The sequence below is a fragment of the Hemicordylus capensis genome, chromosome 14 (assembly GCF_027244095.1).
Source record: "Hemicordylus capensis ecotype Gifberg chromosome 14, rHemCap1.1.pri, whole genome shotgun sequence".
In the NCBI taxonomy this organism is placed as follows: domain Eukaryota; kingdom Metazoa; phylum Chordata; class Lepidosauria; order Squamata; family Cordylidae; genus Hemicordylus; species Hemicordylus capensis.
The window spans coordinates 20008365-20024758 of record NC_069670.1 but is presented as its reverse complement, the minus strand read 5'-3'; the positions used below and the strand labels follow the sequence as shown (position 1 = coordinate 20024758).

Genomic DNA, 16394 nt, shown 5'->3' with positions numbered 1-16394 from the left:
TTTTAAATTGCCCTGCCCCCCCCATTAGAAACAGGGGCACTAGGACTGAGAGTGCAAGAAAGGCTTACAACATCCCTGCATTGTAGTCCACTGTTAGTCTCCAATTGTAGGCTGCAGTGGCTCACAACACCTTTACAGTGTAGTCCATCAGTATTATCCACCAGTGCCAATGGCACTGCCCAGTGGTGGGCAGTGCTGAGAGACAGTGGCTTATGCCAACTCTGTAATGTAGGCCACTGTCAATACTGCAAGTCAAACGGGAGCTGAGGTGGAGTTGTTTTTGGCAGTTTTTCCTAGTGTGATTATTGCCATGGGGCAGGGGGACAGGCAACAATAGTGCAGTGTAGTCCACCTTAAAGAAATCCACTGTTGAGATCTCTCTCTCACACACACACACGTACACACACTAGAAGGTTCAGAGGCTGACTGCCTCTGAACATGGAGGTTCTGTTCAGTGTTATGGCTAATAGACAAATAGAGAGCCAGCGTGGTGTAGTGGTTAGAGTGCTGGACTAGGACCGGGGAGACCCGAGTTCAAATCCCCAATTCAGCCATGAGACTTGCTGGGTGACTCTGGGCCAGTCACTTCTCTCTCAGCCTAACCTACTTCACAGGGTTGTTGTGAAAGAGAAACTCAAGTATGTAGTACATCACTCTGGGCTCCTTGGAGGAAGAGCGGGATATAAATGTAGTAGTAGTAGTAATAATAATAATCTTCATTGATAATTACCAGCTTTGCAAGTTAGCCCACTTCAGCCTTAAAACGTTCATACGTCCGCCAGCTTGAAACAGAGTGGGTGACATCATCACAAAGTAAGCCCCTGAGGTGTCCCTAAAACTGTACCAAATTTGGTTCATATTAGTCCAGGCATTTCGAAGTTGATAGAGGAGAGGGATACATACAGACTGCAAGGTGATCTCATAAGCTTACTATCCTTAAGGTAGACTAAAAAAACAAAGCAGGAGGGTTTATTAGCCTGCAGTGATATAGGAAGATACTGAAAGGCATCATCTCACACTGTGTGGGAGATGGCAATGGTCAACCCCTCCTGTGTTCTACCAAAGAAAACCACAGGGCTCTCTGGTTGCCAGGAGTCGACATCAACTCGATGGCACAGTTTACCTTTAGAAATAAAATATTTTTTACATCTGACTAGTACGGCCTAAAGACCTCAACCTAATGGGCAGAAATAGCATTTTTCTTGGACTTTCACTCCTTCAGACATACAAAGTCATCTTGAAAGCTTCCCCTTGTAAACAACACATCCCTGCTTGTAGAAATCTAGGGCAGAACCTTTATCTTTGATGCAATAGTCTTCTAAAGACAGGGATGTCCCTTCCTCTATTTAGGAAGCAGTCAGAAACCAACTTGAACTCCTGTAGGCTGCAATGGTTCAGTCCAGGAAGGATTAACTACTAATGTATTTACCTGAATCAAAGACTAGGTTTTTCCCAATGTTAAAAATCAGGGGGTCATATTATATTCAGAGTCCTGTTTCTTTTGGGTACATACAGGTATAGTCTGTATTTAATCATTATTTTTTTAAAGGGCTCACCTTAAATTCAGAATCATTCTATTTTGGTAAATACGGTAAGCAATGGCACTTAAGAGGGCAGAAATTAAAGGGGATGGAAGTAATTTTTATAGAGTTGGGCTATTTTATTCATAGAGTCTGGAGGTGCAATGCCCTCAGGAGAACAATACATGGAAAATTACTGAGGAAGACTATGAGCCGAAACACGTCTGACTTTATAGGGATCTATAAGGACTCAAACTCACCAGGAATCACAAGACTACATGATCTAGTCAACATATGTCTGAGGTCTTTTACGACACTTGAATTAATTACCTAACAGCATATTTCTGAGGACTTTCAATGTATTACGACTTTTAAAAACAATCCTTGTTAAGTTTTAAGTAATTTTATGCAGCATTATTAACCTTTATTATTAAAATACCCATGTATATTCTTATCTTTTGTAGTTATATATTATTAACCTAGGACCATATTATAGTTTTTCCTGATCTTTTGTATTGCTTTGGATTAGGTTCATACCCTGCTTGGCTTTGTGTACCCCTAGTGACAAAAAGGGTTCCATTTTGCTCACTGCCAACTAAGTCAGCATGTTAATATTTTATTGACATCTGCCAATACTTTGGATCCATAAAAGGGAACTGCCAGTCCTACAGAGATCCCAGTGAAGTGGTAGAAGGGGGCTCAGTCTCCTCCGCCAACTCGACTCTGCTCAGAGCGCCCTCCAGTGGTCGGAGGCCAAAGCTATAGAAAGCTCCATTCCCACAAGTCTCCCAGCCTAGCAACCAAGCCAAGGGTCCACCCGATTCTTCCGCATGAGGAAGCTGATCTTCCGGGCCATTTCCATGTTATAGATCCTCCGGCATGTCTCGTAGGCTACCCGCTGCCTCTTGCGGCAGGGCTTCTCGTAATACCGGCGTCGTTTGACCTCTTCGACAATCCCATCCATCGTCAGGACCCTGCAAGTAACCGAGACTGAACGTCACGTTCTGAAGAAGGGAGAACTGGGGAAAGAATCAGCTCCCCACCTCCAAGACCATGTTAGCTTCATTGCTGGTACTCTTAGAAAGCTCTCCAAGTTACATGTAAGAAGGATGCAGATGAGGAGTGAAGGGACCTCAGGAAGAACAAAACCCCTGCCAAATGAAAGGTCAAACCAGGCCAGAAATGTTCTTCCTAACCCAAGTATGGCTGCTAGATTATTTTTACATTTCTATCCCGGTCTTCCCCCAAAGAGCCCAGAGCAGTGCCTGTGGTTATAGCAACACAGGAAGCTGCCATATACTGAGTCAGATCATAGGTCCATCGAGCTCAGTATTGACTATACAGACAGGCAGCAGCTTCTTCAAGGTTGTAAGGCAGGTATATTTTCAGCTCTATCTAGGAGATGCCAGGGGAGGGAACTTGGAACCTTCTGCATGCAAGTATGTAGATGCTCTTCCTAGAGCAGATCCATCCCCTAAGGGGAATATCTTACACTCACACATGTAGTCTCCCATTCAAATACGAACTGGGCTGGACCCTGCTTAGCAAAGGAGACAATTCATGCTTGCTACCACAGGACCATCTCTCCTCCCATGATCAGTTTCTTTATCCTCACAACAAGGCAGGTTAGGCCGAGAGACAAGCGACTGGCCCAGAGTCACCCAGTGAGTTTCATGGCTGAACAGGGACTTGAACTCAAGTCTTCCCAATCCTAGCCTGACCACTACACCATGCTGGCTCTCTAGATTAAGCCCAGGTGTGAGGCCACAGGGAACCTGCTCCTAAAAAAAAATTGGGAGGGGGGACATACTTCAGGGGTAGAGCATCTGCTCTGCACGCAGAAGGGCCCAGGTTCAATCCGTGGCATCTCCTGGTCGGGCTAGGAAAGACTCCTGTCTGGAACCCTGGAGAGCCGCTGCCAGTCAGTGTAGACAATACTCATAGGAACCTAGGAAGCTGCCATATACTGAGTCCGACCATTCGTCCATCTAGCTCAGTACTGTCTACACAGACGGGTAGCGGCTTCTCCAAGGTTGCAGGCAGGAGTCTCGTTCAGCCCTATCTTGGAGATGCTGCCAGGGAGGGAACGTGGAACCTCCTGCATGCAATGCAGATGCTCTACCACTGAGCTACGGGCCCATCCCCTACTGTGCTCACATGCAGTCTCCAGTGTTCCCTCTAACAGGGATTCCTAGATGTTGTTGACTACAACTGCCAAAGGTCACTGCAGCTGGGGATGCTGGGAGTTGTAGTGAACTGGGAATCCCTGTTAGAAGTCTCCCATTCAAATGCATATCAGGGCAGACCCTGCTTAGCTTCCCATGTCCCTATTGCATTCGGCGGAGAGTCTGTCCTATTGGACCTCCTTGCTCCTGATCTCAAGATGCAAGCGGGGTGACCAACGTGCCCACCAAGGAGCTTTCTATAAGAGGCACCTTTTAATGTGGTGATTCTCTTTATTTAGCAGGGGGAGAGTAACTGGCCCTATCCACCCCCAGCACAGCATCCCTCCAGTGACTGTTGCTGGTGTCTATCTTGTGTTTCTTTTTAGAATGTGAGCCCTTTGGGGACAGGGTTCCATCTTATTTGCTTGTTATTTCTCTGTGTAAACTGCCCTGAGCCATTTTTGGAAGGGCGGTATAGAAATCAAGTTGTTGTTGTTGTTATTATTATTATTATTATTATTATTATTAATAATAATAATAGCAGCTCTCTCCAAGAGCAGCCCACTGATTCCACTACACTAGACCTCTGTGGGGGTGGGGACGACACCTCTAGAACATCTTTGAACAATTTCTGCCTGCCTCCTTGTGGCTTTGAGACTCTGGAAGATGGGTGCTGGAGTCATCTAATTGCAAGATCTGTGACCCAGGAGGACCTGGGTGAAGCCGCCCCTCTGGCCAGGAACTCGCTAAGACAGGGCTGCACAACTCCTGCAGATGTAGGGCTACAACTCCCACTCTCCAGTGACGAGGGATGATGGGAGCCATAGTCCGACAACAGCCACAGGGCTGAAACGGTGCAGTCCGGCATCAAGGGGGGTTTGGGCCCTGGAGAGCTGAAGGACTGCCTGTTCCCAAGGGTTTATTCCTGCTTGACCAGATCATCAGAGGGGGCTCTGCTCCACGTGCCGACAGTGAGAGAAGCTCGGTTGTTGAGCAAGCAGGACGGGGCCTTCTCCGTCATGGCCCCCAGGCTTTGGAATGTTCTCCCGACTGAAATCTGCTCCTCAGTTTCCTTGACAGTTTTTAGGGGGAAAGTAAAGATGTGGCTCTTCACCCATGCTTTTGAATGAGAGTATTGTTTTATTGCTGCTGCTTTGTGTTATGTATTATTATTATTTTGTGGGTAGTTAAATTTTGATATGGAGATTATATTTATATTATCTGTACTTTTGCATTATGTATTTTAATTTTTGAGATCATCTGTACGTATTTTATTATGCATTGTTTTAATCATATTGTAAACCGCTTTGAGATTATTTTAATGAAAAGCAGCATCTACATTGAATAAATAAATAAGTGGACTGGTTCAATAAACAGCCCCCGGCAAGCCACTCCCTTTCAACCCCAGCCAGCATCTGCAACATGGCCTACCTTACACGGCTGTGGTAAGGACGACCAAGATCATATCTTGCAGAGCCCTTTACACACTTGGAACGCTATAAAAGCATACTGGTGCTTTTAAAACAGTGCTGATATACATTTAACACATTTTTCAATTGACTACAAAAGTGTTGCTGATTAATTCAGGGGTGGGCCAACTTGGCCCTCCAGCTGTTGCTGAACTACAACTCCCATAATCCTCAGCCATTGGGGGTGATGCGAATTATAGGAACACAGGAAGCTGCCATATACTGAGTCAGACCCTTGGTCTATCTAGCCCAGTATTGTCTTCACAGACTGGCAGTGGCTTCTCCAAGGTTGCAGGCAGGAGTCTCTCTCAGCCCTATCTTGGAGATGCTGCCAAGGGAGGGAACTTGGGACCTAGATGCTCTGCCCAGTTGCTCTTCTATCCCCTAAGGGGAATATCTCAGTGTTCACATGTAGTCTCCCAGAGCTAACTAGGGGGGACAAATCATGCTTGCTACTGCCAGACCAGCTCTCCTCCTCCTAGAAACATGAATTATAGTTCAACAACAGCTGCAGGGCCAAGGTGGCCCACCCTTGGGTCAGGAGGTTTAATTCATTTTTAATTGAAGTGTTTATAAAAAGCCAGAGATGTCTTTTTTTTAAAAAGGCATTCCCTCCTGGGTGAGCCATAAAAGAGAATGCTGCAATGCATACATGCATCATGGGGAAAAGACGGGAAGGGGAGGTGTTTAAATTAAGAATTGTTTTAACAGTGGAGAGAGGAGACTTCCTGAGAAGGGAGTGAAAAGGGCAGTTCAAGAACAAGTCTAAATTCCTTCTCAGGAAAAAGCTGGGAAGGGAGACGTTTATTCGGTCTATCTTCTTTATTTTAAAAACTCTCTCTCTTCAAGCGAGCTAGAGAGAGAGACCATGGCAGCTCTCTGCCAGGGGCGGAGCGTCGCGACGCACATGGCCGAGGGAGAAGCCCCCTGTGCCGGGCCTGCAATGTGTGCCTGACAAATAGTCCTGAATGGGCTCCGGGCCCCGCCCCCAGCAGCCGCTGCCCAATCAGAGGGCGCTTGGTCGCTGCCTCCACCCAGCGGCCGAGCCAATCCCGAGGCGAGTGGTTTCTCGGAATGGTGTTATGTAACCTCCCGCGTCTCCTCCCTCCCGGTCTCCTGGGCCAGGGCTGTGAGGGAGACACGTGTTTGGCACGCTCTGGTGACACCGCCGCGGAGAGCTGGGGGGGGGGGGGCGGGGAGGACGGGTACACAAACACGCAAAGCAAAGCAAGTGCAGTTCCAGCTATATTTAAAACCCATCGGCAGACGCGCAGGCTGCACTAAGGCGCGTGCGCTGGGAGGACTAGTCGAGAAGATCTCCGAGGCTGGTGTTGCATCCTAAGTCGCAAAGCATCCCCCCCCCTCCCCGCGCAAGCAGCTGCGTTTCCTCTCAGCACGGGGAGGCGGCCCACTCAGCTAGGGACCCCTGCCAGCCTCCATGACTCGAAGCCCAACGCGCCACACTCGTCCACCCAGGAGGACTCGGCCTTGGCACGGCCAAGAAGCTTTTCTCCCAGGGGGCAAAGGGCGCTTGGCTTGCCTGCTGTTCCTGGGGTCCGGGCCTCGCTCGACCGGCCCTTCATTTCTCTTCACACACACCCCCCACCCCGGCCCCACGCTGCACTGCCTGCTGAGTGCGGGAGTCCCTGGTTCCTAGCCCGTGGAGAGAATGGAGAGGGGCAGGGAGAGGGAGGGCTCTAGGGGAGGAGAGGGGGTCTTGTGGTAGCAAGCACGAATGGTGGTAGTAAGCATGACGTGCCCCCTTTGCTAAGCAGGGTTCACCCTGGGTTGCATTTGAATGGGAGACCGCATGAGAGCGCTGTGAGATAGTCCCCTGAGGGGAAGGGGGCCACTCTGGGAAGAGCATTTGCATGCAGAAGGTTCCCAGTTCCCTCCCTGGCAGCATCTCCAAGGTAGGGCTGAGAGAGACGCCTGCCTGCAACCTTGGAGAAGCCGCTGCCAGTCTATGTAGACAATACTGAGCGAGATGGACCTAGGGTCTGACTCAGTATGGCAGCTTCCTATGCTCCCAAGTCATCTTTAAAGACGACAGAGTGTGCGACTGCCATGTGCTTGCTTCATGCTCACTGCACCACTTCCGTCAGCCCTGCCACTCCCTAGCACCTGAGGGTCCAGGAGGGAATTCCCTCCTCATCACCAGGGGATGGGCAACAGCCCTGTCTTGCGGCAGCAACTGTCCCCTTTGCTAAGCAGAGTCTTCTCTGGTGTCCATTTGGATGGGTGACTACATGTGAGCGCTGTAAGATATTCCCCTTCTTAAGGGACATGGCCATGGCTCAGTGGCAGAGCATCTGCTTTGCATGCAGAAGGTCCCAGGTTCAATCCCTGGCAGCATCTCCAGGGAGGGCTGGGAGAGACTCCTGCTTGAAGAGCTGCTGCCAGTCAGGGTAGACAATACTGAGCTACAAGGACCAATGATCTGACTCGGTATAAGGTAGCACCCTATGTTCCTAAGGCCCTCTCCCCAATTGTTCCCTGTCAAAGGCATTGATACCCAGAGAAGGGCCTCTGAAGAGGACTTCACCATATGCCAGGGGTCTTAAACTGTGGTCCTCTGCCTCTTGTTGGACTACAACTCCCATCATCTCCCATCGCAAAGGCCAGCAGCTAGGGATGATGGAGTTGTACGCCAGCTTCTGCAGGAGCGCCTCAGTCTGAGTCTCCTGCCATATGGGTTAAGTCAGTCCTTAAGGCCAAAGAGCTGGGTATAGTTTGAGCCCTGCCAAAGAATTCTCTGCCGCTCGGAAGTCTGCATACTGCTACAGCAACTAGCGCTGGTGAAAAAGAATACTACTTTTGTACCTACTTTTTCAAAAGACAGTGATCGTAGCAACACTGCCTTTAAGCTTAGCCAACACAAGGCTAATTTGTTATACTCTGCCAGCAGGGGGCACTATAGCCAAACATCCACAGAAAACTAGAACCCAACAACGCAGCATTAAAGATAATCCTTATGAATTACAGCTTACATGAAGCCGCTAGTAGTAAGAATTCTCAATATTTCTTTATAGTGCCAATAGCTTGGGTGCTACTGCCAATAGCTAGACAAGGTATTTTCATGCTTTTTTAAAACAAGCGTACCCCTGCTACCTTAAAGGTTCAGCTCAGGTACCCCATATAAGCAGCCAAGAATTGTGACTCCCAGAAGTAAATCTTGCCAAAGGAAATAAAATACAAGCTGTCCTGGAACCAGGCAAACACACACACAACCAAATTCCTAAATCTACACGCTGGCTTCCTTCCTCCTCCTGTCCTCCAGAGCCTTCATGGCCAGGGCTCCACAGCACACCTCGACCTGACCCTGCCTCTCTCCTCTCCATGTGTAGGAACATAGGAAGCTGCCTTCGACTGAGACAGACCCTTGGTCCATCTAGCTCAGGATTGCCTACCCAGACTGGCAGCAGCTTCTCCAGGGCTGCAGGCAGGAGTCTCTCTCAGCCCTCTCTTAGAGATGCTGCCAGGGAGGGAACTTGGAGCCTTCTGCATGGAAGAGCACCTGCGTGCTTGCCAGAGTGGCTCACCTATTTTGTCTAGATTCCCAGGTAGGCCATCAGCCTTTTGTTCGACAGTGATATTAATGTTTCCACCAACGTGGCAAAAGTTTGCTACATTGCAAGCTGTGTAAGGAAGTAATTGGTAAAATCATGAGTGCCGATTGTACTATATATTGTTATATTGTAAACAGTGTTTTGTAAGAAAGTACTGTACAGTACTGGCAGAATCATGATTGCTGGAGGTTACCACTTGTCTATTGTGTTGTATTTTTGTCTGGTCAATGACTGAAATAAAGATTCCATTCCAGAGTGGAATCCCCTAAGGGGAATATCTTACAGTACTCACACACAGTCTCCCATTCAAATGCAAACTAGGGTGGACCCTGCTTAGCAAAGGGGACAATTCATGCGGGCTACCACAAGACCAGCTCTCCTCCACAAGCTGGCTGGTCGAGTCCACCTCTCCCTCAGTCTGACTCACAGCCTCACCAGCAAGGGCAATGCTGATGCTGAGCATTCGGCCAGTGTTTCCCTCGTGCCAAGCCTGTCAATCAGGCTGAGGGAGGGGCAGGGCAGGGCGAGCTGAGCCCATAGCTAGCCAGCCACATGGAGAGGAGGGAGGTATGTTTCTTGACCCTCCTCTCCCTCTCCTCCTAGAGAGACAATGGTGGTGTAGTGGTTAGAGGGCTGGACTGGGACCGCGGAGACCCGAGTTCAGATCCCCATTCAGCCATGAGACTTGCTGGGTGACTCTGGGCCAGTCACTTCTCTCTCAACCTAACCTACTTCACAGGGTTGTTGTAAAGAGAAACTTAAGTATTTACACCACTCTGGGCTCCTTGGAGGAAGAGCGGGATATAAATGTAAATAAATAAAATAAAATAATAAATAAATAAAATAAAAATAATAGCATGCCAGTGAGTCAGGAGAATTCTGAATACCCCAATGTATCCCTTTAAAGCATCCTGGGTTGAAAACCCCTGAGCTGGACAATAAGAGCAAAGCCATTAACCTGCTGTATCCAAATGATGCAGCCACTTCTGGGTGAAGCAAGAGGAAAACAAACCATTACCTGTTGAGCACTCGATAAGCAGCCTCCACGTTTCCATTGGCAACCATCACTGTGCGGGCAACAAATTTCAGGTGATTGGCCATCTTTAGGCACAACCGTTTTCTACATCCAGGAGTTAGAGGTCGGCAGCTTCTGATCCATACAGAACTGGATATCTGGTTTTCAAGGAGGAAAAAAGCAAGTCCCCAAAATGAAGGGTAACAAATTCTTAAGAGCTAACTCAGCGATTAAAGGAATAAGCAGCAAGCAAGGATGTCCTCATCAGTGTTCCCTCTGAGATTCCCAGATGCTGTTGACTACAATGCTCATAATCCCCAGCCAAAGGCCACTACAGTTGGGGATGCAGGGAGTTGTAGTTAACATCTGGAAATCCCTGTTAGAGGGAACACTGGGGAAGTCCCTGGTTCCTAACCCTTGAGGAGAATGCAGAGGGAGAGGGAGAGGGAGGGCGCTATGGGAGGGGAGCTGGCCTTGTGGAAGCAAGCATGAATTGTCCCTGTTACTAAGCAGGGTCCACCCTGGTTTGCATTTGAATGGGAGACTACATGTGAGCACTGTAACATATTCCCTGAGGGAAAGGGGCCACTCTGGGAAGAGCATTTGCATGAAGAAGGTTGCAGGTTCCCTCCCTGGCAGCATCTCCAAGATAGCGCTGAGAGAGACTCTTGCCTGCAAACCTGGAGAAGCCGCTGCCGGTCTGGGTAGACATTCCTGAGCTAGATGGACCAAAGGTCTGACTCAGTAGAAGGCAGCTTCCTTTGTTCATACAAGCCATTTATGCCACCCTGAGCTCCTTGGAGGAAGAGCAGGACAAAAATGGAATAATGTGCCATTAATCTCGTTCAGTGCATGAGACACTGAAAAGCAGGGAGAGCTTAAAGGTGCAGGTGAGAGGAGCAGTGTTCTCTCTAATTCTTTTCATCTGTGTGCGGAATGAGTTTTGTTCTGGGTAGCAGTATCAAGACAGTGTGAGCGCACATGCATTAAGAGAGGGGGACCTTCCTGATTAAACCTGAGTGGGATCTAAAATTAACTGAGTGGACATCCAAAAATGTGTGAGTGTGCGACACCTTAGAAGGAACACTGGAGAGAAGAGCTGGTCTTGTGGTAGCAAGCAGGACTTGTCCCCTTAGCTAAGCAGGGTTTGCCCTGGTTGCATTTGAATCGGAGACTAGAAGTGTGAGCCCTGGAAGATATTCCCCTCAGGGGATGGAGCCGTTCTGGGAAAAGCACCTAGGCTCCAAGTTCCCTCCCTGGCAGCATCTCCAAGATAGGGCTGGGAGAGATTCCTGCCTGCAACCTTGGAGAAGCCGCTGCCAGCCTGGGTAGACAACACTGAGCGAGATGGACCAAGAGTCTGACTCAGGATATGGCAGCTTCCTATGTTCCTAAAGGTAAAGTGTGCTGTCAAGTCGATTTTGACTCCTGGCGCCCACAGAGCCCTGTGGTTTTCTTTTAGTAGAATACAGGGAAAGGGTTTCCCATTGCCTCCTCCCACACAGTATGAGAGGATGCCTTTCAGCATCTTCCTACATCGCTGCTGCCCATATAGTACCAGTGGGGATTCGAACCGGCAACCTTCTGCTCGTTAGTAAAGCATTTCCCATCTGCACCATTTAAGGTGACTACGACCCCCTTTATTACAAAATGGAGGCACCTAAAGGTCACTGATCGGCTCCCCTAATTTTCTGGGGGGATCATAATTCTTGGGGTCAGGGAGTGCCCCTCATCTTCTCCCTCAACAACAGGGGATGATGTTGGAGAGAGGGAGAGAGAGACCCCACAAACACCCAACGGGGAGCCTATTAAAGGAGGGCTCTCTCTCTCTCCTCCTCTTCTTCTTCCCCCATATACAAGGAGGGAAAGGACTCGCTCTCGTTCGAGAAGCATCATCATCAGCGCAGCTGCAGCTGCAGCCGTTTCCTCAAACGCCCCCTTTGCCATGCCGCCGCCCCACTCGCCAGCCGCAGACCAGCTATTAATCGAGGCCGAGGATGCGCGCGCGGCCTACCGCGCCACAAGGGGAAGGGGGCAAAAAGAGGCTTCTCCTCCGCGGGCAACAACAGCAACTACTACTTACCCACCGGGTCTTCTTCGCTGAGAATACCGGAAGCGGGACGGAAGGGCAACCGGAAACGGAAATCGATGTCCCACCGCCTCCCGCTTTTCGTTCGTTCTTCCTTCTCCGGCTTGCGGCCTAATCTTGGTAACCACGGCAACGGGGAGGCTGGGGCCTAGCTTGGGCTCGTCTCCCCGGTGTTCCTGCAAAGTGGTTAACTTTCACATGCTCAGTAGTAGTTATGCAATCTCTCACACACCCCGCTATAAAAGCAAGAAGAGGTTTGCAAGCATAGCTGCAAAAGAAGCCTTTAAACGTGGGGGTGGGGGGCGGGACAAAACCAAACATGGCCTGATATTTAACCGAAATCAATACTGGAGTTCTCTCCATTGGGACTCCCAATTTGGGAGTCTTCCTGGTTCTCCTGCCTTTTTGTATTAAGCGTGCTGCCCATGGTGGCTCGCATCAAGTGTAAGAACAATGCATAGCAAAGTAAGCCAAGAAAGCCCAATAAAATTGAAGTTGCTTGCCTGCATGCTTGATTAAGTGCTGTCAAGTCGGTGTCGACTAGGGTTGCCAACTGCCCCTCATTATGCAGGATGTCCCTCATTGCAGGGATTAAGTGTTGGTCCCTAGAGGTGATGTGAACATGGTTATATAACATGGCCAGCGGGTAGACCGGGCCTCCGATCGCTGGGTAGACCGGGCCTCCGATCGCTGGGTAGACCGGGCCTCCGGCGAATGGCGTGCTTTGCGGTGCGCGCATGCGCGCGCGCACAAAACACCATTCTGCCGGAGGCCTTCCAAACGAGAGGAGCTCTGTGCTGGAGCTCCTCTCGTTTCCTATCCGGAGAGCGGTGAGCGAGCGGGCGGGCGGGCGGGCAGCTAGCTGGGAGGGAGGGAGGGCTGGCATTGGGGGCTCTTTCGCCGCGGGGGGGGGGGGCGGCTGGTTTCCAGCGCCCCTATACTAGAAAATACGGGCGCTGGCGGGGGCAAGGAGGCGGGAGGGCTAAGCAAGCCCTCCCCGCCCTTAAAGGCATACCCCCCCACCCGGACCCGGACCAGGCAGGGCCGGAACGGTCCAGCAGTTCGGCCATTCTTTGGAATGGCCGCCGGACCGGTTCGGGCACACCACTAGGTATATGTGCATTCACCACACTAGTGCTGACTTTGACACCAGGAGGGAGGAGGATACATTAGTTTGCCACACTAGACAGAGGCATTTGCAACAGGAGCAGACAGCCAAGTTCTGCCAGGGCCAATACAAGCCCCTGCCAGACTAAGAAATCATTGTAATTTGCCCCTTCCCATCACAAGCAGTGTGCTGTTCTTTTATTATTGACACTAACTCTCAAGTCATGGATGGAAAATTCAAGCTCATTTTACAAGAGACACATTTTCTACATGGAAGTTTCTTCTGTGCAGGTGTTGTGCAGAAACCCATGTGCAGTGACCGCCAGGGGCATAGCAAGGTTGGAATGGGCCAAGATGAGATTTTAAAATGGGCCACCAGCCCCTCAATGTCCAGGGCCTCCACACATCCCAGGCCCCCAAGGATATAAGTCTGATATTTCAAAATAAGTATGCTGCCTGGAAATACATTTCACTGAATACACACACGGACACTTCACAGTATATAGTGATATACATTCAGTACTATATATCTGTGCTACTTTTAATGCCTAGAACACACTAGAAACACTAATTATTAAAATGGCCCCCTCGCTGCAGATTAGCAAAGGAGACTTTCAACCACGCAGGGTGAGCCTATGTTTGTTTTCTCAGAATTCTTGAACAAATTCAGTAAAGTTTGATTCCAGGAGATTTTTCACAAGAGGCTTTATAGCCCTTTAACACACATCTCCTCTGGAATGGAGGTTCTGCATTCACATGTTGGCCAGATGTACCCTGAAGTCCTGTGAGTTATTGGAGAGCAGTTCACACACAAGAAAAATAAAATAAAATAAAAGCACAACACATGCTTCACAGTTCTCACTCAGACCTTCTGGGTTGCAAAACAACTTGAACATAAGTGCATTTATACATGAATGAATGAATATAATATTGTTTGTTCCAGAAGCTTTTGTAATTTTCTGCCATGAAACAAGCAACAGGCCTTTTTAGATAGTAAAAAGCCAGACATTTAAAGACAGAAATTTTTCAATCTGTTTTAAATTAAATATTCAGAGACTTCTCAGTCTCACCCCACCACCCATATCAAAGCCCTATGGCAAGCAGATCCCTATATACGGGGGTAACCACAAAAAAGAATTCACAGCCTACCTTGCAAAAGCTGTGTTGGATGGTCTGGGCAGAGAGTCTGCTGCAGAGAACTCTTCCATCCTGTCTCCTTCCTGGCTTGCGGGGGAATGCCAAGTTCAGGCTTCAGGGAGGCCAACACGGAAGCCCCGCCCACCTGCCAATCAGCTGAGAGGTGAAGAAGAGCTCTCTGCAGTTTGCAGGCCGCTTGGATCCTAGGCCAGAGCCGGAGGGCAAGGCAACAGGGGCGTATCTAGGGGTAGGGCAGGCAGGGCACGTGCCCCGGGCGCCACTTGAAGGGGGGCGCCATTTTGTAATTTTTTTTTTAAAGGCTGCCAAAAACAAAATGGCCACCGTGCATGCTCAAATGGCCTCTGTGAGGCTCTAGGTCATGCCAGGCTTTGCAGAAGCCATTTGAGTATGTGCGGTGGCCATTTTGTTTTCAGTCGTCTTTTTTTTTTTTTTTTTTAGAATTTTAAAAACTGCCACTGCACATGCTCAAATGGTCTCTGCAAGGCCCTAGAGGCCAGTGGGGTGAGGGGGAATCTTTGCAAAAAAAACCCCACCCCCCAGCCTCTAGGAAGCCCCCCCCCAGGGGCTATGGGTAAAAATAATAATTATTATAATATAATATAAGACACTGTACACATATTCAGATTGGCACTATGTACAGAGAATCAGGGCTTGTGAATACTGAGCTGACACTTAAGAGCTAGGATTGTATTCATTTGCTCTTACTTTGCTTCTTGTGATAGGTGAGTTAAATGTGATGTCTTGCTAATATGACTATTAATGGTGAGTTTATCTTTGAATCAGTGTGAAACCCTTAATATTAAGGCCCACTGGGAGTTTCTTGCTCTCTTTCTCTCATTTTAACTGTCTTTCTGAAAGACTAGAATATATTCCAAGCTGTGACACAGTTTACTCTGCATATCCTTTAATTATTTACAGAGTATCTGGGAAAAGTCTAATTCTCCATTGATTTTTAAAACTTATGTAATGGTGATACTACAATGCATAGTAGAGAATTAGACAGGCACTTCTGTTTAGTTTTCCAAGTACACCTCCACATAGTATTTGGGTATTTCATGAGCCCCCACATACTGAAATTTGTAGTTTTCCAGCATTTTTTGGTCAGGCTATGTCTACTGCTAAATAGTTTTTGAAATATTAAAAGATTAACGAACTTGACTTGTATTTTTCAGCTGATATCATGGTAAAGTTATCTGAAAGATGGGTGTCAGATGCTTGGACAGGGGGCGCAATTTCAGTGTTTGCCCTAGGCGCTATTTTCCCTAGATACGCCTCTGCAAGGCAAGCAGGATGGCAAGTGGCTGAGGGGCCGGGCCGGTGGGCAATGGGGTGGGGGTGGCAGGAACTGGTGTGGCGCCCCCTCCTCAGTGGCGCCTAGGGCACGTGCCCTGGCTGCCCTTCCAAGTTCCACCCTTGAATGCAGGTGGTGTGCCTTTCTCTTGACAAGATGCATCCTTTCTTGCCTCGTTGCAGGCACTGTCATGGTCAGGTGTGCAGTGGCTTGTGATATCCATGTTGAGATCTGATTTGGCAATTTTGCTGAGCCAAGGCAAAGGGATGTGTATTAGTTGCAAGGCAACAGCAAGGGACTTTCAGCTGCTGATTTGTTGGCTCCCCGACCCCCGGGCCAAATATCCCATTTACTTTTGGAGTTGGCCCTGGGCTAGCATATATTGATACAGATATGAACTATTCTCTATCAGAAGAAAAGAGAGAGAGAGAGAAACTGTTTGCTAAATGTGCTTTCAAAATTCAGCCATCTGGTCTTGGCAAAATAAGGAAATTCTATAAAAGTAGTTCCATTTTTATTAAGGGGCATCCAAAACAGTCATATTTCCTGGAGCTGTTTATTTCTCTTAAATTAAAACAATTAGTAGACTAAATGTTGGTCACTCTGGCCAGGAAATTGAATCCTTTTAAGAAAATCAATGTATGACCACCCAGTTAGCATGATGTTAATAAACTGTAATAATGGTGTCAGGATTACAGAAACTCTCTCTTCACTTTTAAAAGGAAACTTTTAAAAGGGAGGAGAGCTGGTCTTGTGGTAGCAAGCATGACTTGTCCCCATAGCTAAGCAGGGTCTGCCCTGGTTGCATCTGAATGGGAGACTTGCTGTGTGAGCACTGCAAGATATTCCCCTCAGGGGATGAAGCCGCTCTGGGAAGAGCAGAAGGTTCCAAGTTCCGTCCCTGGCTTCTCCAAGATAGGGCTGAGAGAGATTCCTGCCTGCAGCCTTGGAGAAGCCGCTGCCAGTCTGTGAAGACAATCCTGAGCTAGATAGACCAATGGTCTGACTCAG

The 16394-nt window shown here is 48.6% G+C and overlaps 1 protein-coding gene across 3 annotated transcripts; it reads right to left on the bottom strand.

Annotated features, from left to right (window-relative positions):
* Positions 1-2116: 2116 nt before the first annotated feature.
* Positions 2117-12351, bottom strand: MRPS21 (mitochondrial ribosomal protein S21). Of its 3 annotated transcripts, none has more exons than XM_053278306.1 (3): positions 12331-12351; positions 11822-12003; positions 2117-2494 (listed from the first exon to the last, which is right to left on the bottom strand). In XM_053278306.1, the coding sequence occupies exons 1-3, from the start codon at positions 12334-12336 to the stop codon at positions 2314-2316; spliced, it is 369 nt and encodes a 122-aa protein (XP_053134281.1). In that variant the 5' UTR covers positions 12337-12351; the 3' UTR covers positions 2117-2313. The 3 variants fall into 3 exon arrangements, with proteins under 3 accessions (XP_053134281.1, XP_053134282.1, XP_053134283.1); XM_053278307.1 differs by lacking the exon at positions 12331-12351 and adding an exon at positions 9742-9896 and having other exon boundaries at positions 11822-11977; XM_053278308.1 differs by lacking the exons at positions 11822-12003; positions 12331-12351 and adding exons at positions 9742-9896; positions 11753-11779.
* Between the last annotated feature and the right edge of the window lie 4043 nt (positions 12352-16394).